This window comes from Lathamus discolor, chromosome W (genome assembly GCF_037157495.1).
Source record: "Lathamus discolor isolate bLatDis1 chromosome W, bLatDis1.hap1, whole genome shotgun sequence".
NCBI lineage: Eukaryota > Metazoa > Chordata > Aves > Psittaciformes > Psittacidae > Lathamus > Lathamus discolor.
This window is the reverse complement of record NC_088908.1, coordinates 3,746,826-3,773,248: the sequence shown is the minus strand read 5'-3', so window position 1 is coordinate 3,773,248 and position 26,423 is coordinate 3,746,826. Positions and strand designations below refer to the sequence as shown.

Here is a 26,423-nt window from a genome sequence, read left to right as displayed (position 1 = left end):
ATCATGGATGTCCGTATGCAAAGATTTGTGGTCAATGGCTCAATGTCCAGCTGGAGAGCAGTATCAAGTGGTGTCCCTCAGGGATCGGTGTTGGAACCAGTCTTGTTTAACATCTTTGTTGGTGACATGGACAGTGGGATTAAGTGCAACCTCAGCAAGTTCACTGATGACACCAAGCTGTGTGGTTCAGTTGATACACTGAAAGGAAGGAATGCCATCCAGAAGGACCTTGACACACTTGTGAGGTGGGCCGATACCAACCTTATGAAGTTTAACCAAGCCAAGTGCAAGGTCCTACACCTAGGTCACAGCAATCCCAGGCACAGCTACAGGTTGGGCAGAGAAGAGATTCAGAGCAGCCCTGTGGAGAAGGACTTGGGGGTTTTGGTCGATGAGAAAATGAACATGAGCCGGCAGTGTGCGCTCGCAGCCCAGAAAGACAACCGTATCCTGGGCTGCATCAAATGGAGCATGACCAGTAGGTCAAAGGAGTTGATCCTGCCCCTCTACTCTGCTCTCGTGAGACCTCACCTGGAGTATTGTGTACAGTCCCGGTGTCCTCAACATAAAAAGGACATGGAACTGTTGGAACAAGTCCAGAGGAGGGCCACAAGGATGATCAGGGGACTGGAGCACCTCCCGTATGAAGACAGGCTGAGAAAGTTGGGGCTGTTCAGCCTGGAGAAGAGAAGGCTGTGTGGAGACCTAATAGCAGCCTTCCAGTATCTGAAGGGGGGATATAGGGATGCTGGGGATGGACTATTCATAGTGACAGGATAAGGGGTAACGGGTTAAAACTTAAACAGGGGAAGTTTAGATTGGATATAAGGAAGAAATTCTTTACTGTTAGGATGGTGAGGCACTGGAATGGATTGCCCAGGGAGGTTGTGAGTGTTCCATCCCTGGCGGTGTTCAGGGCCAGGTTGGATGATTCCTTGTGTGACATGGTTTAGTGTAAGGTGTCCCTGCCCATGGCAGGGGGGTTGGAACTAGATCCTTTCCAACCCTAACTATTCTATGATTCTATGTACAAGACCCAGGTGGACAGCTGCCCAGACACAGCTTCCTGTAGCCTTGTTTTCCTATTGTCTTTATGCAACAGGGAAGATCTAGGAGTGAGAGAGACAGACAAACTGGAAGGTAGGGAATCAAGCCTGGACATCCTGTTCTAGACTATCTGGCCTGTACAATCCCCAGGGCTTGATTTGTTTGCCTTTTTTTGTGATATGAGGGACACCCACAGACATTTGTGATACAGCAGTAAGATAAGTGGCTCCTAAACTACTGGACCCTATAGACCAGTCCCAAGTTTCTGGGAAATAAATAAATAAATAAATAATAGCAGCACAGCTTCAGAGACTAATCACCCACAGCTTGGTATTCGCTGCATACACAGTGCATAATTAAAAGGCTTGCCTGATGGTATTCAATGAGCCAAACTGGATGAACTACAACTGGCACAACAGTGAACACTGTAACAAATGGGACTAAGCCACTGCTGGTTTGGTAAGCCAACTACTCTCCCACATCCCAAGTTGTCCGTGTTCCAACCATTAGAATAGGTAAACTCTCCACCAGCCAGGTACTACAAGCTTATGTAGGATAGCAGTAGCCATTAAATACCTAACACAGTACACTTACCCTTGTGTGGCCAGGTACATGGATTATCATTCACTTCGCAATTTGCTTCTAGAGCGCTCAATTTTAAGACTTTAGCAGAGCATCAGAAGACTATTTTTATAACTGCAATGTTAACATTCTAATACATCTTGGTCTAGAAATAGTCTGAAATCCATGGGCAATTGCATTTAGATGCTAATACAATATAGCTACTGAAACAAGACCTCTGCTCTGAACATTAGCAAGTGTCTGGTACTTAACCACAGATCCACAGAGCTGGGGCCGGTCCTGGCTTGGATGCACTCTTAAAAAGCAGAGTTTATCAGTAACGCATACACATTGCTGGTTTTAACCGCCTTATTAAAAGGCAGTGTGCATTGTCTAAAGAGTCTTCAAAATATTTGCAAGTTTTGTCTTCTTGACCTTAACATGACAATATACTACTTAAGAGTCATGAAACCAACTTCACACCCTTTCTCCAAATAACTTTTGCAGTCCTTCAGTAATTAGGATTATTTACACTCCCTCTACAGATATGAATTTGCACTGTTCATTAAGAAACTACCATGCTAAAACACTAGCAGTACTGTAGTTTGTGAAATGGAGAAATTCAGGTTTTGGGAGTTGATTTTTATTTTAAGTTGGGTTTTTGTTTTCAGAAGTGTTCAATTTAATTTTGGAGAAAATACAAAGTTTACTCCTCTTCACCAATTCTTTGTATTTGTAATATGATACACTTAACTGACATTTACAAACACAATACTAAATTTAAATAAATTAGATGTTTTCCATTATTTGAATTTTAAGAGCTACATCATTCTGTGTCTACTTAGCAGTTTAAAGAATATATCCCCAAAACACCATAACATCATTTAGACTTTTGGTAGATTTTTGAAACACATTATCACTTCCTTAATTATGTAGACATTTACAAGCTTGGGTGTGCAGGATTTTTTTTTTTTTTTTTTTTTTCAAATGGAAGGGAAGACAACAGGAAAAGAAAAGCTACCCCAAGAATCCATTCCTTCCTACATCTTGTACAGTGAGTCCCACTGACTAGGACAGAGCCAATGACACAGCTGTTATCACCCTACATGGAAGGAAGTTAATAAATTGGAAAATTCCAAGTGTCCTCCTTAACAGCTTGAGGGAAGAGACACTTAACTTCCACATTACTATATCAATTTCACATTTGAATTTTTGAATGACCAAAATACAAGAGGCATGAGTTATAATGTTTATATTCTGTATTATGCAATAAAGTCTTAGAAAACCTGCATCTTGTTAATACATTAAAAGTCTGCCTCCACCTTGCAGTTATCCATGTTCAAAAGCAACAGAAATGCAGTACGATTTGGCAGTTTCCATTCTATTCAGAATTCTATTAGGCAAGAACAAGGTTTATTTTTTCACCTCACGTATGTATACAAATTACTAAGAATACAACTGTGGAAAGTTTTCACAGATATCTATATCACTTTTATAGCTACTGAAATAGATGTGATCCAGTTCCTTTTAAAGATTTCATTCCTTCTAATTTCCTTAAAGCCTCAAGTGGATATCCCAATTCACTTAGGGGACCTTCTGTAAATCATATTTCTCTACAGCCTTCTTCACTATATTGGGAAATTCACACCTTGATTTTTATCCTCTGAAGACTCCAGGAGAATTAAAAAGAGCCTTGGCTGCTCTTAAGTTTCACCTTGTCACACTGAGCTTAACTCAGTCGTTTTCAGAAATGAACACCCCTAAAAGACCAGGGGAAGATTCTCATGATGAGGATCTGGAAGCCAAGGTAGCTCTTCTGCAGATCACTGTGCACCCTGCTTTTCTTCCATCAGGTTGATTTACAGCAAAGATCACAGCAGGATTGCTGCTCCTTAAGCGCCCATCCAGTAAAACCACTCGCCTCCGTGCGCATTCAGCAGCGCTCGCTTGAACATCAGCTCGCGCGGGCAGCCGTTTCCATCCCCCCGCTCCAGCGGCCCCTGCGACATCCTTACCCCATAGCGGCCGGCGGCGCTGTGTTCCCGGGGCGTTCCTCGCCGCGTCTCGCCGCAACGGCAGCTCCGCGGCTACAGCAGTCCGCTGGGTTGGGCTCGCCGCGTCGCCGACTCGCAGCCGCCAGTCAGAGCTGAGTCGTCCGCGCGCTAGAGAGCGCCCCCCGCGGGCCGATCTCCCATGGCTGCCGATCTCGCCAGGTGCCCGCAAGCAGCGACTCCGACCCTCGGTCGGGCGGCAGCGGCGGCTCCGGGTGCAGACGGCTCCCCTCCTGGGGGCGGACGGGGAGACGCTTGCCTTCTCCGCTAGGGACTGGTGGCGGAAGCAGCGCTTTTCGCCGAGAGGTGAGCGGCCGCCAAAGGCTACGTGCGACTCAAAGGCGGAGCGGGATGGGGCAGGCGGGGCGCGCAGGGAATCACGCCGCCACTTCGTCTAGCGCCCCCGCCAGCAGCGTGGCGGACATCAGTGCATTCTCCCGAGGAGGCACCGGCGCTGGCATCGGGATCCCGGCATGCAGCGGCCCCGCGCCCCTCTACGGCACCGGGGCGCCGCTCTCTCCCAGTCCGCCCATCCCAGGCTGCAGAGATGCGGAGCGCCGTTCCCCCTTCCCGCTGCGGCGGGTTCGCTCCTCGCCGTCACGCCTTCTTCTGCAGCGAGCGGGCGGACATCTTCCTGGGCGCGTGGCGGGTCGATCACGACCAGCAGGAGGGGCCGCCGAGCGCGCGCCCCTTTGCAGCAGGGCCGCGGGCTCAGCCCCGCCGGCAGGACGGAGGAAAGGAGGGAAAGAGTGCGCAATCTCTGTGTAAGGCGGTGCCCGGCTGCTCCAGCGCCCTCGAGCCGCTGCCTCCCCCTACTCACATCCGCCAGCTCACACCTCCGCCCACCTATCTCCTCGCGGTGGGCAGGAGTAGCTGCCACGCCTGCAACCCACGTCTCCGTTTCGCGCCTCCGAAGGGAAGAGCTGTAATAGGCCACCACAAGCAGCCAACTCGAAACTGCTCGCAACGACACCTACTCATTCTACCTCCATTCTCCACCCGGGGAGCTTTAAATAGCATATGTCACCACGCTTCCCTACGCACCGACGTCACGCACCGCTTCTGGCGCTGATATCACCGGAGTGGGGGGGTATGATGGTAGACAGGTCTACGGCACCGGAAGCCTTTCTATAATAGGGAATGGAAGCGCGGGGAGAAGGTTTGGAGTCCACCGCAGCGCAGCTGCCTCGGGACGCTTCTTCGAGGCGCCGGCGGCGCCCGGACAGCCTCCTCCCGCCTTCTGCAGTGCGATTTCTAAGGTAACGCCTCGCGCGCACGCCTCCGCGCCAGCCCCGGGTGCCACGGAAGCAGTGGTGCGCCCTGCGGCTCGGCGAGGAGACCCTAGTGTGAGCTCATGCTCCCGAGAGCCACGAGTGAAGATGGTGCGGAGCCGACCGCGGAAGGTGGCTATGGCAGCTTTCGAGCCCTCTGCCCCGGGCGTGGGAATGGCAGGGGCCCGATTCCAAAAGAAGCTGTTCCCGTGTCGAATCACATGCATCCCCTTGAATGCAAATACTTCAAACCCGGCAGCGTTACTGGCTAAACAGGAAAGAAACGCAGCAGACATATAAAAAAAAAAAAAAAAAAAAGTTGATTCCTGTGGGCAGGGGTCTTGAGGATGAAGAAAGCAGTCTTCCTCTTGTGAGTAGGGGTCTTCAAGATGAAGTAAGCAGTCTTCCTCACAGTGCACTTTTCACCTTTGCACAGTTGGATGCCCCAGTAATCACACAACTAGCTGAAACCAGCTATATCTATAATTCTTTTGATACCTAGCAAAGATTTAAAACAGTGTGACCTTCCTGCAAAATTTATTGCAGGATGGGCAGACAAGGAGTATCCCAAGCTAGCAGATGTTTGGGAGGCTCTGTCTCTAAACTAACTGATAAGTAGAAGGATGGTGTGAAATAACTCATTCATGTTTAGTGGGGCCACTAAATCCTGTTATCTCACCACAGACTTACAACACAAACATTGTTCTTTAAAACTAAAGATACTCTAGAAGACTCATGTTTAGTGGGGCCACCACATTTCACAGACTTACAACATAAACATTATTCTCTTTCTACAACCTAAGTTAAGCTAAAAAGTACTTTAACTCCATGTTTTCCAGGCACTAGTTTTTCTTATATCAAGCCCCCCCCCCTCTTTTTTTTACCTTTACAAATTCTTTTCCTATGTGACTCCGTTTTGATCAAGAGTTCTGACCCTTTTTAACTTGTTGCCTAATCTTGTGTCTTTAGCGAGCTTTGTTTCTGTTACAGTAAACTCATACAGTTATATCCACATAACCACACCTACGACTTGCGAAAGCCAATACATTTATGTGTTTATCACAGTCCTTTAATGGTACCATGCAGATAGCAGGTGTTGCTGCTTGCCATGTGACATGGTTTAAACCCAACCACAAACCTCGTTCACTCACTCCCCCCCCTTCTTGCCCTCCCCTTGCTCCTGGAGGGACAGAGAGGAGAATCGAAAAGAATGCAACTCCCACGGGTTGAGATAAGAACAGTTTAGTAACTAAAGTATAACACAAACCACTACTGCTGCTACTACCACCAATAATAATAATGCTAAAGGAAATAACAAGGGAAGAGAATACAACACCTCAACACCAGCGACCAATAACTTGCCCCACTCCCCCCAGCCGAGCACCAACCGATACCTCGTTCAACCCTGCAGTCCACTAGCCCTTCCGGGTAACTCCCAGTTACATCCCGGGCATGACATGCTATGGTATGGAATACCTCTTTAGTCAGTTTGGGTCAGGTGTCCTTTCTCTCCTTCCTCCCAGCTTTCCCTCCTCCTTGGCAGAGCATGAGGCTCAGAAAGTCCTTGGCCAGACCAAGCATTTGAGCAGCAACTAAAAACATTGGCGTTATCAGCACTGTTCCCAGGCCAAAAAATCAAAACACAGCAGTGCACTAGCTACTAAGAAGGAGAAAAAGGACTGCTACTGCTGAACCCAGGACAGTATCCACCCCTTATTCCATACCATTCACATCATGCTCAGATCCCACATTTTCAATATACCATCACTCTTATCTCAGTGCACTCTTATCTTAGTGCATGCACCAGCAAAGCTGCTGAGTCCATCTGATCCATGATGGCAGGCTCCATCTCTTGTAACAATCTCTCAGAGCAGGAGAGGCTATGTGCAGTGTTCACACTCATGAATAACGTGGGCAATAGCGTCCATTGCTAAGTCCACCCCTTGATCATGAATCCATCTATATGTTGCATCTCTGCCCTGATGGCCTGAAGTGCCATGGGCCCATCAGGCCCAAAAATTATTCACCCTCCCTTTCAGTATTTTCGGCATCTTGTCTCTGGGGACTCCATACAGCTGCCTTCCATCTCCTACACTTCCAGAGCACTGGAGGGGCCCAGTGGACTAGATACTCGCTCATACTGTCCCACACACCCTGCCACTCATGACTGTCCAGCCTTGGGGAAAATCTTTTGCTCCTCCTATATCGTTGTCTAACCCTAGACAAGACCCAAACCCAACTCTGCTTAACTTTCAAGATCAGTCAAAATGGTCATGGATAAAACACACTCTGTGTGTGTGCCAACATGCCGATCCCCATCACAATCAGCAGGCAGGTCCCAAGGGTACCCAAAGGCCATTCAAAACCTTCAGAACTCTCAAATGATGCTGCTGTACTTGTCACTGGCACTGGTGTAGCTGCTGTGCTTGCCGGCTCTCCCACCACCAGCTTCTCTTTTCCTGAGTGCAGATCTTCGTCCTCTGCCTTGCTGGGAAATGCTGCATTGTCTCCTGTGCCCTCCACTTGTCCCAGGTGCCTGAGGCTGGACCCAGCTGAGGCTCTCAAAGGTGGTATCTTGCTCTTAGCATATTAAACTATAATGAGTGTGAGAGGGAGTTATTAATGAGATACTAGATAGCAATATCCACATAAAAATGTAAGATCTCAGTTTTACCAATGGATGTTATAGCAGTGTAAAACATGATAAAACCAACAATGGTATGCTTGCAACTTTTGCTTTGACAAAAGGTTTGTCTTCTCATAAGATGTTTACTACCTGAGACCAAGTGTATCCCAGGAAGCGATTGGAATGAAAGACAGCAAAGTTATTCACCTAGCAATGTGATCTCACCAGAGTAAGGACAGGTATTTTCAAAAGTTACTTGAATTCATGCATGCATGTGTTTTACAGACCTTGCTTCAACAATTTGACCTATAAATGCAATCAGCTATGGGAAGAGTGAAGATGATGATGACAAATTAAAGAGCAAGAGAAATTTTCTCCAAGCAAAGATAAGCATGTGAAATCTAGCATGAATCTTTCCTATCAGTAGCAGTGAGACAGATTGCCTTGCAAGGGAGAAAACAACAGCTTCCTCAGATTCCCATTTCTCACATGCTACCTCATAACCTAAAGTGAAGGCACTGAACTACGAAATCTTTAGACTTGAGTGAGTCCAAGTTTTGTTATGGGCAATGCTCTGAACATGCACAGTTATGATGAAGCTGCATTACTTTTCTGGACTGCATTGTCATTTTTTGGTTGGGTTTCATGTGCTAACTCTGAAACATATGAAGGTCTAAGCATTTTCCACTAAAAATTAAATTAGATGTACAGGCTTCTAGCACTAAAACTTTTTGTGGTAATCCCCAGTGTTGTTTGGGGAAAAATGAAAATCATAGAATCATAGAATTATAGACTGGTTAAGGTTGGAAAGGACCTTAAGATCATCTAGTTCCAACCCCCCCGCCATGGGCAGGGACGTCTCACACTAGACCATGTTGTCCAAGGCTCTGTTCAACCTGGCCTTGAACACCGCCAGGGATGGAGCATTCACAATTTCCCTGGGCAACCCCTTCCAGTGCCTCACCACCCTCACAGTAAAGAACTTCCTTCTTATATCTAACCTGAACGTCCCCTGTTTTAGTTTTAACCCATTACCCCTTCACAGAATCACAGAATCCCAAGGGTTGGAAGGGACCTCAAAAGATCATCTAGTCCAACCCCCCCACAAGAGCAGGGTAACCTACAGTACATCACACAGGAACTTGTCCAGGCGGGCCTTGAATATCTCCAGTGTAGGAGACTCCACAACCCCCCTGGGCAACCTGTTCCAGTGCTCTGTCACTCTTACAGTAAAGAAGTTCTTCCTGATGTTAACGTGGAACTTCCTATGTTCCAGTTTACACCCATTGCCCCTTGTCCTATCACTGGATATCACTGTAAAAAGCCTAGCTCCATCATCCTGACACCTACCCTTTACATATTTGTAAACATTGATGAGGTCACCCCTCAGTCTCCTCTTCTCCAAGCTAAAGAGACCCAGCTCCCTCAGCCTCTCCTCATAAGGGAGATGTTCCTTAAAATCATCTAGTTCCAACCCCCCCGCCATGGGCAGGGACGTCTCACACTAGACCATGTTGTCCAAGGCTCTGTTCAACCTGGCCTTGAACACCGCGAGGGATGGAGCATTCACAATTTCCCTGGGCAACCCCTTCCAGTGCCTCACCACCCTCACAGTAAAGAACTTCCTTCTTATATCTAACCTGAACGTCCCCTGTTTTAGTTTTAACCCATTACCCCTTGTCCTATCACTACAGTCCCTGATGAAGAGTCCCTTCCCAGCATCCTTGTAGGCCCCCTTCAGATACTGGAAGGCTGCTATGAGGTCTCCACGCAGCCTTCTCTTCTCCAAGCTGAACAGCCCCAACCTTCTTTGTCTGTCTCATACGAGAGGTGCTCCAGGCCCTGATCATCCTCGTGGCCCTCCTCTGGACTTGTTCCAACAGTTCCATGTCCTTTTTATGTTGAAGACACCAGAACTGCACACAGTACTCCAAGTGAGGTCTCACGAGAGCAGAGTAGAGGGGCAGGATCACCTCCTTCGACCTGCTGGTGATGCTCCTTTTGATGCAGCCCAGGATACGGTTGTCTTTCTGGGCTGCGAGCGCACACTGCCACCTCACATTCATTTTCTCATCTACCAACACCCCCAAGTCCTTCTCCACAGGGCTGCTCTGAGTCACTTCTCTGCCCAACCTGATCCACAACAGTTCTTTCTTCCATATAAGAGTGATAAGAGACTATTATAAAAAAATAATTCAGTCAAGGCAAGTGTAAACAACACACAGCTTATGGATATATTCCTTCATATTAAGTAGTTTGGAAGCTAGATTCATTAGTTTCTAACTGTCCCACATGACATTTTGAATGCAGTAACATCAGGTCAGGAGCAAAGAAACTAAGGCACATAGGAGTAACTCTGTTGCATCAGTTTTGTCCTTTCAACTCAAGCTCACACACTAATGCAAATACTTTAGTATTATGTCCAAAGTATTTTGTTTAGATATCATAGAGATGACTCCATCTGTCTCTGCCTTTCAACTTGTTTATATATTTGGTTTGCACAAACTATGATGTTTTCCTACCACATGGGTGCAAACCCAGAACTTCCTGAGTCTGAAGATAAAAGAAAAAATATAAAAGAAACCAAGCACACACTGAGTCTTGGGGGAAACAATTGCATGTTCACTTGAGAATCAGAGGTGTGAACAGATTCAGGCGCAAAGGAAAACTGCTGCATCCAGAGCAATCCTGTGTGGGATATCAAAAATTGAACTGTGAAATGCCCTATATATTTCAAGCTCCTGTGTAAGTAATAAAATATGAGTAGAGGGACAGATAAGATCTCAGGTGGGGGAACAGAACTGTAGGGACAAAGAAAGCATCATTCCAAGTAAATTTATGGTTAATCTTTTTTTTTTTTTCTTAATTCTTCATTTAAAAATGTTAATTTATTATTGCAATTAAGTGTAGTAGCTCCACATAATTGATTACTTCCCTTCCATATTTTGTCACACTTTCGTCTCATACATTGTCGCTATTCTGTGTCTCTTCTTTCCTCCTACTCTTTTATGCCTTTTCCCTGCCCTCCTTTCTCCTGTCTAATCACAGATATCCCTCCACACACACATGCTTCTTTAGGTGAGCGGGATCATTTTGCCTTGAAGGACCTGTGTTTAATTAATAACTGAAGTAGAGAAAAGAGGGGAAGAGAGTAAATTGAATCCACTTCCTTAAGCCCAAGGTTTCTGTCTGAATTTTCAGCAGTTTAGAAAAGATCTCCACTGTCCTATCAGGTGGGCCTGGACAGATTCAGGAGGAATTCAAATTCACATTTTTTTCTCCCAGAAGAAATAAAGAAACTTAAGTGATGACAGGGGAGGACCTAAAAAAGCTAGGAGGATTAGCCAGGTTAATAAATGGTTAAAAGGGTGGTGTCATAGTCAGGGGTTTGGGTGTCTTGAACATGGGACCCAAGTTTGTAGGACAGGTCTACTGGGGACTGGTGGAGCTGGTCTGATGATAAAGAAGGGGAAGAGCAGTTTTGGTAGGAGGCTTGCCAGACTGGTCAAGGAGGCTTTAAACTAGATGTGTTGGGGGAGGGGGGCATCATTCCACCCCAATACACCCAGTCAGTTGCCAACACCTATAATAAATGCTCAGAGCAATGTAGATATATTCCAGCCGCTCCAGCCAACGAGCCGGCTTCATTTGAAGATCAGATCAGATGCCTCTATACAAACACCCATATCATGGGGAACAAACAAGAGGAATTAGAGATGTGTGCACATCTACAGGGGTATGATATAATAGGCATCACAGAAACATGGTGGGATGGCTCCTATGACTGGAGTGTTGGAATGGAAGGTTACAGGCTCTTTAGAAATGACAGGCCCGGCAGGCGGGGAGGGGGAGTTGCCCTTTATGTTAGGAATAGGCTGGAGAGTATGGAACTCTGTCTGGGGACAGGTGAGCAGTTTACAGAGAGTTTGTGGGTCAGGGTTAAAGGGAAAACAGCTGTGGGAGACAATACTGTGGGGATCTGTTACAGGCCGCCTGATCAAGGAGAACCTGTGGATGAAGCACTCTACAGACAGGAACAGCTTCACGCTCTCAGGCCCTTGTTCTCATGGGGGACTTCAACCAACCTGACATCTGTTGGAACGATGGCACTGCATGGCACAAGCAATCCAGGAGGTTCCTCGATTGTGTGGAAGACAACTTCCTTCTGCAAGTAATAGAGGAGCTGACAAGGAGAGTTGCCATGCTTGACCTTGTGCTCACCAACAAGGAAGGGCTTGTTGAGAATGTGGTACTCCGGGGCAGCCTTGGATGCAGCGGTCACAAGATGGTCGAATTTGAGATCTTCGGGACAGTGAGAAGAGTGTGTAGCAAGCTCACTGCCCTGGACGTCAAAAGAGCAGACTTTGGCCTCTTCAGGAACCTGCTTAGTAAGGTTCCATGTGATATAGCCCTAGAGGGCAGGGGGGCCCAAAACTGTTGGTTGATATTCAAGGATCACCTGCTACGAGCTCAGGAGTGCTGCATCCCAACTAGAAGGAAGTGCAGCAGGAGGGCCAGGAGACCTCCTTGGATGGATAAGGAGCTGCTGAGGAAAATTCGAAGGAAAAAAGAGGCTTATAAAAAATGGAAGCAAGGACAGGCAGCCTGGGAAGAATACAAGGATGTTGTCCGGGAAGCTAGGGACCAGGTTAGGAAGGCTAAGGCCCAGTTAGAATTAAACCTAGCCAGGGATGTTAAGGATAACAGGAAGGGATAGGCACCCTGAGGAAGCTCTCGGGAGAACTGGCTACACAGGATTTGGAGAAGGCTGAGGTTCTGAATGACTTCTTTGCCTCGGTCTTCACTGGCAAAGGCTCTGACCACACCACCCAAGGCTTTGAAGACAGACACAGGGACTGTGAAAATTATGACCTTAGGCCCACTGTAGGAGAGGATCTGGTTCGAGACCATCTTCAAAATCTGAACGTGCACAAGTCCATGGGACCTGATGAAATCCATCCACGGGTCCTGAAGGAGCTGGAGAATGAAGTTGCTAAGCCACTGGCCATCATATTTGAAAAATCATGGCAGTCAGGTAAAGATCCTGACAACTGGAAAAAGGGAAATATAACCCCCATTTTCAAGAAGGGGAAAATAGAAGCCCCAGGGAATTACAGACCAATCAGTCTCACATCTGTGCCTGGAAAAATCTTGGAGCACATTCTCCTGGACGGAATGCTAAGGCACATGAAAAACAACAAGGTGCCTGGTGACAGCCAGCATGGCTTCACTAAGGGGAAATCCTGCCTGACCAATTTGGTGGCCTTCTATGATGGGGCTACGGAACTGATGGACGGGGTAGAGCAGTTGACGTCATCTACCTGGGCTTGTGCAAAGCATTCAACATTGTTCCACATGACATCCTTCTCTCTAAATTGGAGAGACATCTATTTTATAGGTGGACATCTGGGTGGATAAATAACCGTCTGGATGGCCTCACGCAAAGATTTGTGGTCAATGGCTCAGTGTCCAGCTGGAGACCAGTAACGAATGGTGCCCCTCAGGGATTGGTGTTGAGACCAGTCTTGTTTAACATCTTTGTCGGTGACATGGACAGTGGGATTGAGTGCGCCCTCAGGAAGTTTGCCAATTACATGAAGCGATATGTTTCGTTTGATACGCTGGAGGGAAGGAATGCCATCCAGAGGGACCTCGACACGCTTGTGAGGTGGGCTGATGCCAACCTTATGAAGTTCAACCATGCCAAGCTGTCCTGGGTTCAGCAGTAGCAGTCATTTTTCTCCTTCTTAGGAGCTAGTGCCGTGCTGTGTTCTGATCTTTTGGCCTGGGAACAGTGCTGATAACGCTGATGTTTTCAGTTGCTGCTCAAATGTTTGGTCTGGCCAAGGACTTTCTGAGCCTCATGCTCTGCCAGGGAGGAGGGGAGGCAGGGAGGAAGCAGAGATAGGACACCTGACTCAAACTAGCCAAAGAGGTATTCCATACCACAGCATGTCATGCCCAGGATGTAACTGGGAGTTACCCGGAAGGGCTGGGTTGGACGAGGTATCGGTTAGTGCTCGGCTGGGGGGAGTGGGGCGAGTTATTGGTCGGCTGGTTTTGAGGTGTTGTATTCTTTCCTCTTGTTATTTCCTTTATCATTATTATTATTGGTGGTAGCAGTAGTGGTTTGTGTTATACCTTAGTTACTAAACTGTTCTTATCTCAACCTGTGGGATTTGCATTCTTTTCGATTCTCCTCTCCGTCCCTCCAGGAGCAGGGGGAGGGCAAGAAGGGGGGGGGGGTGTGTGTGAGTGAACGAGGTTTGTGGTTGGATTTAAACCACGACACAAGCGCAAGGTCCTACACCTGGGTTGTAGCAATCCCAGGCACAGCTACAGATTGGGCAAAGAAGAGATTCGGAGCAGCCCTGTGGAGAAGGATTTGAGGGTGCTGGTCGATGAGAAAATGAACATGAGCCGGCAGTGTGCGCTTGCGGCCCAGAAAGCCAACCGTATCCTGGGCTGCATCAAAAGGAGCGTGACCAGCAGGTCGAAGGAGGTGATCCTGCCCCTCTACTCTGCTCTTGTGAGACCTCACCTGGAGTATTGTGTGCAGTTCTGGTGTCCTCAATATAAAAAGGACATGGAACTGCTGGAACTCATAGCAGCCTTCCAGTATCTGAAGGGGGGATATAGGGATGCTGGGGATGGAGTTTTCATCAGGGACTGTAGTGACAGGATAAGGGGTAACGGGTTAAAACTTAAACAGGGGAAGTTTAGATTGGATATAAGGAAGAAATTCTTTACTGTTAGGATGGTGAGGCACTGGAATGGATTGCCCAGGGAGGTTGTGAGTGCTCCATCCCTGGCAGTGTTCAAGGCCAGGTTGGATGAAGCCTTGTGTGGGATGGTTTAGTGGGAGGTGTCCCTGCCCATGGCAGGGGGGTTGGAACTAGATGATCTTGAGGTCCTTTCCAACCCTAACTATTCTATGATTCTATAAATATGGTACTCTGAAACTAGGAATAGATTTGCTTTCAAAAGCAACTGTATGACATAATTTCCTGATATGCCTTATGGTCCAATATTTCTAACTCTGTCCTGTTGCCAGTGAATGCTAGCTTTCCGGCACCTACTTCCAACATCTCATTCCCTTACCACCTGTCATAGTTTAAGACAAGCAGGTAACTTAGAACCATGCAGCTGCTCGCTCACTCCATGCCTTTTTCCCTCCCCCTGCTCCCCAGGGGATGTGGAGGAGAATCGAAGGAATGTAAATCCCATGGCTTAAGAACAGTCCAGCAACTAAGTTATAATACAAAACCAGTGCTAACACCAATAATAATAAGGGAAATAACAAATGGAGAGAATCTAATGCTAAAAGGGGAAAGAAAAAAAAAACCCAAACACGAGTGATGAACAATACAATTGCTCATCACCCACCAACCTTAAGTCGTGCTTAGCACTTAGTAGACTGTAAAAGGGATGCGAGATGCAAAATAAAAGTCTTCAGACTTCACCAGAACTGGAGTCTGTCTTTGATACACCACACTGACTGATACACAGCCTGACCCAAGCAGTGATCTGGGCCTTCTGTGTGACTCCCCCCAGTTTCTATACTGGACATGATGTGCTGTGGCATGGAATACCCATTTGGCTTCTTTGGGTCAGGCGTCCTGTCTCTGCTTCCTCCTGGCTTCTTGTTCCTCACTGGCAGAGCATGAGAGACTGAAAAGTCCTTTATCGGGGTAAGCATTACTTAGCAACAATTAAAAACATCGGTTTGTTATCAGCATTGTTCTCAGACTGAAGTTGAAAACACAGCACTGCACTAGCTACTAAGAAAGAGAAAAATGACTGCTACAGCTGAACCCAGGACACCTGACCATCTCTTCCTTGGCACCCTCCCCACTTAGAAAATACACCTTTCCAATCTATTTCACAAGCACTTCTGTTTAGGCATCTCAATGACTGTGTAACCCTACAAAACAAAAGGAACAAGGGTACCTTAAACAGCTATTCCCTGAATATTTGTCTTTGATACTCTTCTTTGCCCTGCTTGCCTTCATGGCCTTAAGGTTCCATTCATTTTGACATGCTCTGATCAGTGTTTTTACATATATACATATAAACACATATATATGCACCTCTAAAATATTACACATGAAGTGTTAAGCATCCTACACTGACCAGCATTGTTCTCAGACTGAAGCTGAAAACACAGCACTGCACCAGCTACTAAGGAGAAAAATAACTGTTACAGCTGAACCCAGGACAGTATCCACTCCTTCCTCCATACCATTCATGTCATGCTCAGATCCCAAATTTTTCAAAATACCATCGCTTTTTATCTCATATAAATGTATATACACACACACAGATGTGTATATATACACACACATACAGATATCATTCCTTAGTCCATGGACCATCCCTATAAAGTTTGCTGAGTTCATTCAGTCCATGATGTCAGGCTCCATGTGCTGTAGCAGTCTTTCAGGGTGTTGTGGTTTAAGCCCAGCCAGTAACTCAGAACCACACAGCTGCTTGCTCACTCCCCCCCTTTTTACTCCCCCCACTCCCAGAGGGATGGGGAGGAGAATCAAAATAATGTAACTCCCACAGGTTGACATAAGAACAGTCCAGTAACTGAGGTATAACACAAAAGTACTGCTTCTACCACCAATAAAAATAATGATAAGTGAAATAACATGGGAAGAGAATACAACCACTCACCACCAGACAACCTATACTCACCCCAACCTGAGCAGTGATCTAGGCCTTCTGGGTAACTCCCTCCAGTTTCTATACTGGGCATGATGTGCTACGGTATGGAATATCACTTTGGCTAGTTCAGGCCAGGTGTCCTGTCTCTGCTTACTCCCTGTCCTGGGTTCAGCAGTAGCAGTCATTTTTCTCCTTCTTAGTAGCTGGTGCAGTGCTGTGGTTTTGACTTTCAGCCTGGGAACAGCTCTGATAACACCAATGTTTTTAGTTGTTGCTCAGTAATGTTTACTCTGACCAAGGACTTTTCTGAGTCTCATGCTCTACCAGGGAGGAGGGGAAGGCAGGAGGAAGCAGAGACAGGACACCTTACCCAAACTAGCTAGAGGGGTATTCTATACCACAGAAAGTCATGCCCAGTATATAAACTGGGGGCAGTTACCTGGAAGGGCTAGATCGCTGCTCAGGTTGAACTGTGTATTGGTCGGCAGGTGGTGAGCGGTTGTATTCTCTTCTCTTGTTATTTCCCTCATTATTATTATTATTGGTGGCAGCAGTAGTGGTTTTGTGTTATACCTTAGTTACTGGACTGTTCTTATCTCAACCCATGGGAGTTACATTCTTTTGATTCTCCTCCCTATCCCTCCAGGAGCGGGGGAGGAAGAAGGCAGGGAGTGAGCAAGTGGCTTTGTGGTCCTGAGTTACCATCTGGGCTTAAATCACAACATCCACTTGGCTGCCTTTGACTTGAGTTCACACTGAAGTTCTAGCATGTCTGGTATGGCACAGGCCAAGCCCCAGCACATTACAGCGAGTTGTCCCTCTCTGGTTTTGCCAGGAAGACAGCACACCTCGTTTAAGCGTTTTCCTAGTTTTTCCATATTTTGCACTTGTTCAGGAGTAAAGATCCAAAGCACTGGAGGGGCCCACTGGACTAGATACTTGCCCATACTATCCCACATACCCTGCGACTCATGACTGTCCAGCGTCAGGGAAGATCTCCTAGTGGTCCTCTTAGATGATCGTTTAACCTTAAACAAGACCTGAGCCTGACCCTGACCCTGCTTAACTTTTGAGATCAGACGAAATAGGGTGTTCTCAAGGTGGTATGGCCATGGGTAAAATACATACAGTATTTATTTGTGGCATCATGTGGATTCCCAGCAAAAGCAGCAGGCAGATTTCAAGGGTATCAAAAGGACATCCAAAACCTTTAGAATTGTCAAATGCTTCTGTAAATAGCCTGGTAGGGGAGCAGATGTTGTGAGGGAATGTCTCCTTCATAGGTTGGAGCCCCCGAGGAGGAAAAAAAAGGTGCATAATTGCTAAAAATTCCCATTATATGCCTCCTAAAGTATAGAGGTGATGACAACTCTGAGAACGCATACCAGACCATTTTTTTAATCAATGATTCAATTGTATTACAAGTCATTACCATAAAGTACAGTGAAAGAAGAACATTGTTTTGAGATGCTTACTTACAATTCTGTTGAAAAGAGAAAACAAATCCCATGATGAGAAAGTCACATGACATTTACAGTAGTCTGAAAAAATATTTATTTGCAGTCCAAAAATCATAAAGCAGTACAAACCAAAACACACAGATGCAGAAACACCAATCACTTTAAGAAAGGAAGTGGACATAGTAAGGGCTCCAGTGAGAAATTAATAATTTCTAACAGAGAGAAGGGACATATAATTCACAGAATCAAATCTCTTAAAACTTTTCAATTTCTAGTATGGACAGGCAAATATAACAACTGTTAACACACATCATTCATCTCTAAGCATCCCAGGCACTCTCAGCATTACATACAGTATACATAGAATCATAGAATCCGCTAGGTAGGAAAAGACCTTTAAGATCTAGTTCAACCCTTACCCAAGGATTGCCAAGTCCACCACTAAACCATGTCACTAAGGGCCTCATATACATAAGGAGGTAATGAACATAATTCATCTGCATCTGAGTTCAATATTTAGTTGTAAAAGTAAGAAGGTTTTTTTTACTCTTTGAAGTTATAATTAGCAGAAAGAATGCAATGATGCCTATACCTCTGCAGACTGACAGAGACCTGCGTAGGAATGGGATGACCACAGGCAACTACCCCCTGCTCCTAACTCACAGCTATTTTGCTTTCTGAAGTTGTTGACTGAATTAAATTAAAGTACAGTTCTGAAGTGTGTCATAAATATAATATTCAAATACATAAGTTAGGATTTGGCTACCAGAGATAATAGGTGTGCTAGGATAAAACCAAAGTCAAGAATGGGCTAAAATGCTTGCACCTTGAAGAATCACTTCAGAAGACATGAGCCAAATCAAGATTTGATTCCTTCCTTGGACAAATCATAGAATCATAGAATGGTTTGGGTTGGAAAAGACCTTAAGATCATCTAGTTCCCATGGGCAGGGACACTTCACACTAGACCATGTTGCTCAAGGCCCTGTCCAACCTGGCCTTGAACATTGCCAGGGATGGAGAATTTACCACTTCTTTGGGCAACCCCTTCCAGTGCCTCACCACCCTTACAGTAAAGAACTTTTCCCTTATATCTAACCTGAACTTCCCCTGTTTTAGTTTTAACCCATTACTCTTTGTCCTATTTCTACAGTCCCTAATGAAGAGCCCCTCTCCGGCACCCTTGTAGGCCACCTTCAGATACTGGAAGGCTGCTATGAGGTCTCCACGCAGCCTTCTCTTCTTCAGTCTGAACAGACCCTGTCTTCATACGGGAGGCGCTCTAGTCCCCTGATCATCCTCGTGTCCCTTGTCTGGACTCGTTCCAGCAGTTCCATGTCCTTCTTATGTTGAGGACACCAGAACTGTATGCAGTACTCCAGGTGGGGTCTCACGAGAGCAGAGTAGAGAGGCAGAATCACCTTCTTCGACCTGCTGGTCACACTCCATTTTTTGCAGCCCAGGATATGGTTGGTTTCTGGGCTCTGAGCAGACACTGCTGCCTCATGTTCAGTTTCTCATCAACCAACAACCCCAAGGGCTGCTCTGGATCACTTCCCCACCCAACCTGTAGCTGTGCCTGGGATTGCTCCAACCCAGGTGTAGGACCTTGACTTAGTCTTGTTGAACTTCATTGGATTTGTGTTGGCCCACCTCTCAAGTGTGTCAAGGTCTCTTTGGATGGCATCCCTTCCCTCAAGTATGTCAACCACACCACACAGCTTGGTGTTGTCAATAAACCTGCTGAGGGTGCTCTCATTCCTACTGTCCATTTCGCCAACAAATATGGTGAACAGGATCAGTCCCAACACCGACCCCTGAGGGACAACTACTTGTCACCAGTCTCCATGTGAACATTGAGCCATTGACCACAACTGTCTGCATGCGGCCATCCAGGCAATTCTTTATCCACCAGGTGGTCCATCCATCAATCCATGTCTCTCCAATTTAGAGACAAGGATGTCAAGCAGGACAGTGTCAAATGCTTTGCACAATCTAGGTAGACAATGTCACTTGCTCTGCCTCTATTCATCAGTTCTGTAGCCCCATCATAGAAGGCCACCAAATTGGTTGAATTGCCACATCTACACATCTTTTAAATACCTCCAGGGATGGTGACTCAACCACATCCCTGGGCAGCCTGTTCCAATGCTTGACGACCCTTTCAGTGAAGAAACTTTTCCTGTTATCCAGTCTAAACCTCCCCTGGCACAACTTGAGGCTGTTTCCTCTCATCCTATCACTTGTTACATAGGAAAAGAGACCAGTCACCTCACTACAACCCCCTTTCAGGTAGTTGTAGAGACTGATAAGGTCTTCCCTAAGCCTTCTTTTCTCCAGACTAGATCAAGGGAAGACAATTACCATGAATGAACTCTTGGAATTGAAACAAGGGGGACAGAAAATCACAAAATGGAATATATAAACCTTTAGAATCAGTTTTAAGTAATGTTAAGTTTGATGGCTTTGTAACAGTAGCAATGGAAAATTACTAAAGTGCATGATACATAGAAAAAAATAGAGTGCAGCTAGAGAATACACTGAGCATTCTTGTACAAGATAAATTGTTATAGTTGACAGAGTTTTAAGAAAAACAGTCTAGAGGAACAGGACACAGGGAAAAGGAGTATCTGGGAATGGCAGGTGTCCAGGATGGGCTACAGTTAAACTAACTGATAAGTAGGACAGGAGGATTATTATGTCTCCTGTGCTAACGAACCAATTAAACTGGTATGAGCATCTACTGCGCATGCTCCAAAGGCTGCCAGAAGTGATGAAGATTGTTGGAAGAAGTAAATGACCCTCAGAGACCACCACCACAATTCTGTATGCATGTGAGGAACTTTCTGGAAAATGACATAATGTATGTATGCCCAGGGACTATATAAGGACAGCTTGTGGAGCAACAGAGAGACACACGTTAGGAGGAGCTATCCCTCGTGTCTCCCGGCGCCTCAATAAAGAATACCTGCTTGTCAGCTTGAAAACTTTGTTGGCAAGTTTGTTCCTGGAGTTTTCTCCGAATCAATCTGGCGACTCCGCCGGGATCCTCTCTGCTTGGCTGCAGGACCCGCTGAGGACAGGGCTCCCTAGGGCCCTCGGGATTTTTTCCTGGAGGGACCCCTTGACTCATTCGGATCACTGCAGGAGCAGACAAGGACCATCTTCATAAAAGGTATTCTTTTCTTTTGTATAGTCTGTAAGGTGCAGGGGGCATCTTGCATAAAGACTAAATTGGTAATTGGGTTGGTTTGGTAAGCGTACGCAAGGTTTGGAAGCCTTCCGTAAATCGAGATAGGAAATCTCGTAGGTAAAGGCGTATACCCGGCTGCTAGTGTCCATTTGGTATACACCCACAAGAAGCAGGGGGCATCTTGTGGTTTGGGTCCTACAAGACGCAGGGGGTGTCTTGTGGAAATGGTTTTGGATCTTGTTGGTATTTGATTTATTTTGTGGCTTGTTACATTAAGGATTTTGGTCGTGTGCTTTGGTATTGGTGACAGGGTGCTATAACTGTGTTATTAACTGTTGTTTGATAGAATTTTAGTCTCTGTCTCCAGTGTTGTAACTGTGTGGAGTGTGTCTGTGGGATCCCATGTGTGTGTGTGTGTGTGAACGTGAGACTGATAATGGAAAGTCAGCAGACTGAAGAGATCTTGAAAAAGAGTCTTTTAGGGTGCATTTTGGCACACTGGAAGTAACTTGGAGGGTCTTCTGGGGGCTCGGTAAATAAGAAAACATGGGTAAAATATTGTAACCGATGGTGGCCTTTGTATATTTTGGAAAATCAGGGAAAATGGCCTGAAAATGGAACTCTGAACTATAATACATTGTTACAATTAATGTTGCTTTGAGGTGGCAAGGAAAATGGGATGAAGTAATGTATGCAGATATGTTTTTCACTTTAAGAAACCACGTGGAGTGAGAGACTGAATGCAGAATTAATACAGCTCCACCAGATCCCTTAATTTTTGCTTTGGAAAAGGACAGGGAAAAACTGAAAGTTAAGATGGAGACATGCTGTTCAGCCTGTGATATTGGGGAAAGATGATTAAAGTTTAAAAACAGTAATCAGGAAGATAGGTTGGAAAATTATGTGTCACAGGTATCTCTGAGAGGAGCACCCTCTGCACCTGTCCTATCTGATATTGATAAGGAGGAAGAGATTGCTGTCACTGGCAAAAAGCGGCAGATTCCCATGCAGAGTTAAGAAAGGGTTAAAGCAGAAGTGCTGTTGCAGAGGCAGGCATCTGCAGCCCCTGCAGAGCAGGGTGAGCAACTGTGAGATAAAAAACAAAAGGGAAAACCAAGGGGGAAAGGAGGGGAGCTCGAGCAGCTCCTGTGTTTGAGCCTGGGAGAAGGGATGTTGGGCAGAGGTGGGGGAGTGGGCTCTTCTTCTGTGGAAGCGGATCGGTGTGCGTGCTATGAGGAGTTTGGACGTTGGAAGTGAGACTGCCCTGGGTGGGGGGGCAGTGCCATGGGGTGGTTCCGGTGACTGAATTGCAAGTAGACTGACGGGGACCTGGGGAATCTACCCTACCAGATCCACTGGTTAAATTAAAACTAGGGACTAGAGGAAATAAAGTGGAATTTTAGTGATTACAGGAGCAAGTTATTTGGTATTAAATCAGAGAGAAAAGAACTCGTTACAGATGTGGGAGCTATTGGCCACCAAGAAGAAAAAAAAAAAAAAAAGGAAGAGAGGCATTCTTTCTGAAACCTTTAAAATACAAATTGGGAAAACAAATAGGAATGCATAAATTTTTATGCATGCCAAATTCTCTAAAATCTTTATTAGGGCAAGAAGCAACATTTAAAGAAGGCAAAATGGAATTTAGAGTTAAAAATAATCAATTAATTGCAGTTTTGAGTTTATCTGTAGTTCAGCAGATAAGCAAACAGGAGGACCTCCCTGAAATAGAAGAAAACCTTAATCAGGTATATCTAGGAGTATGGGCATCTGAAGTTCCAGGTAAGGCGAAAAATGCTTTGCCTCTAAAAGTGTAAATAAAAAAGGGGGGGGGGGGGGGGGGCTTGCTCAATTAGAATAAAACAATATCCCTTAAAATTAGAAGATCAAAGGGAAACAAAAATCACTGATAAATTTTAAAATATAGATTATTAATTGAATGTGAATTGGAATATAACACTCCTATCTGGACAGTAAAGGAATATGATGGGGAAAGTTGCAGATTGGTTCAAGATCTCAGGGCAATCAGCAAAACAGCAGAGGATATTCATCCAGTAGTAGCTAATTTGTATGACTTATTGACTAAATTGAAGAATAATCAGAAATGGTTTGCCATCCTGGATTTAAAGGACGCTTTCTTTTGCTTACCATTGGCCAAAGAAAGCCAAAGTTATTTGCTTTTGAATGGGAAAATCCTGACACAGGAAGGTAAACTCAATTCACTTGGACAGTATTACCTAAAGAGTTTAAAACAGTCCAGCAATTTTTGGAAATCAGCTAGCATGAGAACTAGAATCATGGAAGCCACCTACTCAGACGGGACTCTGTTACAATATGTGGATGACCTATTAATTGCTACAGAAACAAAGGAAGAATGTATCCAGTGGACAGTGGAATTATTAAATTTTCTGGGACTGAATGGTTATTGGGTATCCAAATGAAAGGCCCAAGTAATCCATACCTGAGTTTCCTACCTAGGATATGAAATAGCAGGAGGACAGACAGAACTTGGAGCTGCTAGAAAAGAAGTCATTTGTCAGACTCCATGACCGTCGACCACCAAGGAGCTCCGGGCATTCCCAGGAATGCCCGGATGGGTGCAGACTTTGGATCCATGATTATGGTGTTCTGGTAAGACCACTATATGAACTGTTGAAAGGAAACCCTCCCTCTTTAAAACGGACTGATACAGCAGAGGGGCTTTTAAAAATTTAAAAACAGAGCTAATGAGAGCTGCAACTCTGGGACTTCCGGATGTGACTAAATCCTTTAGGCTATATTCCTATGAAGAACAGAGAATAGCTTTGGGGGTCCTTGCTCAGAAACTAGGACCATACAGAAGGGCAGTGGCATATTTTTCTAAAAGCTGGCTGAAGCGATCAAAGGATGGCCTGGATGCCTAAGGGCTGTGGCGGCGGTTGTCATGAATATTGAAGATGCTCGCAAATTCACCTTGGGACAGAAGATTACTGTGCTAGTGTCCCATGTGGTATCAGCAGTCCTGGAAAAGAAAGGAGCCCACTGGTTATCTCCTTCACGTTTTTTAAAATACCAGGCCACCCTTGTGGAACAGGATGATATAGAAATTGTGGTCACTAATGTTGTGAATCCAGCATCCTTTTTGCAGGAACAACTGACAGAACTATTAACACACAACTGCTTGGCCACCATAGAGACTGTGTATTTGAGCCGACCAGACTTGAAAGAAAAACCTCTGGAAGGCGCTGATTCTTGGTTTACTGAGGTAGTAGCTTCATGAACGAAAGCAGGTGAACGAAAGGCAGGATATGCCGTTACCACCACTTCACAGGTAATAGAAGCTAAACCTTTACCAGCAAACACCTCTGCCCAGAAGGCAGAAATAATAACATTAACGAGATCCCTGGAATTGGCTGAAGATAAAAGGATAAATATTTGGACTGATTCTAAATACACATTTGGTGTGGTCCATGCACATGGTGCTATCTGGAAAGAACAAGGACTTTTGAACACACAAGGGAAACAGATTAAACATGCTACAGAAATTCTACAATTACTAGAAGCTGTTCAGCTACCTGAAGAAGTAGCTATTATGTACTGTAAAGGACATCAAGGTGACTCTGATCAGGAAACTGGAAATAATTTGGACGATTTTGAAGCCAAACAAGCAGCTGAACAATCTAAAATCATGTCCTTAATCCCTGATGGCAAACTAACAATTGAGAAATCTAAACCTAGGTATTCAAAAGAGGATAGAAAATTGATTCAAGATCTAAAAGGACAGGAAAATAAAGAAGGTGGGGTTCAGATACCTGATGGGAGAATTGTAACCCCCTATAACCAACTCTGGAAGTTAGTTCAGGAGGAACATAATAAAATTCATTGTGATAGTAACTCTTTGTACAAACACTTAAACAAACAAATTGTAGGAAGAAATCTATATACTGTAGTTCAATTAGTGACAAAAAAATGTCAGCTATGTCTTAAGAATAATCCTAAAACTGAAAATAGAAATCAAATTGGGGCAATTGTGAGAGGAAGTTATCTGGGACAGCAGTGGCAAACAGATTTTTCTGAATTATCAAGAAAAGAAGGTTATCGATATTTGTTGGTGTTAAAGGATACTTTTTCAGGCTGGCCAGAAGCATTCCCTTGTAGGATAAATAATGCAAGACAAGTGATTAAAATATTATTTAACGAGATCATACCTCGTTTTGGAGTACCAGAGGCAATTTCTTCAGACCGAGGGTCACACTTTAGTGCAAAATTGTTACAAGAAATTAGCAAAAAATTTGAAATTGATTGGCAACTACGTGTTCCATACAGGCCTCAGGCCAGTGGGCAAATAGAAAAGATGAACCATCTGATTAAACAGATTAGTAAAATATGTCAGGAAACAAATTTATATTGGTACCAAGCTTTACCACTGGCTCTATTAAGAATTCGAACTAAACCTTGGTCAAAAGAAGAGGTTAGCCCATTTGAGATTTTGTATGGAAGACCATATCAGTCCCAGTTTAAAGGAGAAAGTCTTCAGGAAGTGGGGGAAGGCTATCTCCGACAGTTTCTGATCCATCTGGGAAAACAGTTGGAGGAGATAAATAAGAGAACAGTAGAGACAAGAGCAAGAGGTCTGGATTATCTGATTCACCCTTTCAGATCTGGAGACTGGGTTTATGTTAAGAATTTTTCAGGAGATCCTCTACAGGAGAAGCGGAGCGGACCGTACCAGAGATTACTGACCACCTTTACAGAAGTGAAGATAAAGGAACAACCTGCTTGAATACATTACTCAAGAATAAAGAAAGCACCAGAGCCAGAGAAGACATGGCAGGTCAAACCTTCAGGACCCTTGCGTATGAAATCTCATAATTTGGACTCATATGATAACTGGAGCACAAGCTTGGGACCAGAACTTATACCTGAAATTAGTGCAGAATGTCACTAAGGTTTTCAGTTGTAGTGACTGTTGGGTGTGTGCACAGTTGCCTAAATCAGGAGAAAGCCTGGATCTCCCATTAATTGGAGTTCCAATTCCTAACACTGTCTCATGGACAAATTTGTGGGTGAACACTAGCAATCTGTATTCAAAGGAAAGGTTAAAATTTGGAATAGTTAATCTTAATGCAGGTAATAAATATTACACCTGTGCACAAAGATGTATTACACTGGGAACCAGGGTAGGAGATCATGCTTGTTTAAATGCCACAGATGTAGGTCACCATTCAAATTGCAATCACACTATTAATATAGATGGTATCGTAGTTCAGTGGTGGCCCATTCCTAAAGGGAAAGGATGGTATTGGTTATGTGGAGAAAATGCTTATAAGACTCTAGCCCCCAACTAGAAGGGGGCATGCACCTTAGGTGCTGTAATACCCAATTTTGCTAAACAGATTAAGCAAGGGTTTAACCCTATTATTGAACAGCACACTGCATTTCATAGTTTTGTAAGAGGGCTAATTCCATCTTTGGGAATAAGTGAAATATAAATTATAAATATCTCAGCAACCATAGAGGAAATGGAAAATAAAAACATTGATATAATCCAGGCAGAACAAGAGATAA

General features: G+C 45.0%; 1 protein-coding gene across 1 annotated transcript in view; it reads right to left on the bottom strand.

Annotated features, from left to right (window-relative positions):
- The window catches only part of LOC136004340 (homer protein homolog 1-like), a 111,590-nt gene extending 106,944 nt beyond the window's left edge, over nt 1–4,646 (bottom strand). Inside the window, exon 1 of the mRNA XM_065660771.1 lies at nt 3,624–4,646. Coding sequence (XP_065516843.1) covers nt 3,624–3,628 — 5 coding nt within the window. The 5' untranslated portion in view covers nt 3,629–4,646. The remainder of the gene's footprint in view (nt 1–3,623) is intronic.
- Between the last annotated feature and the right edge of the window lie 21,777 nt (nt 4,647–26,423).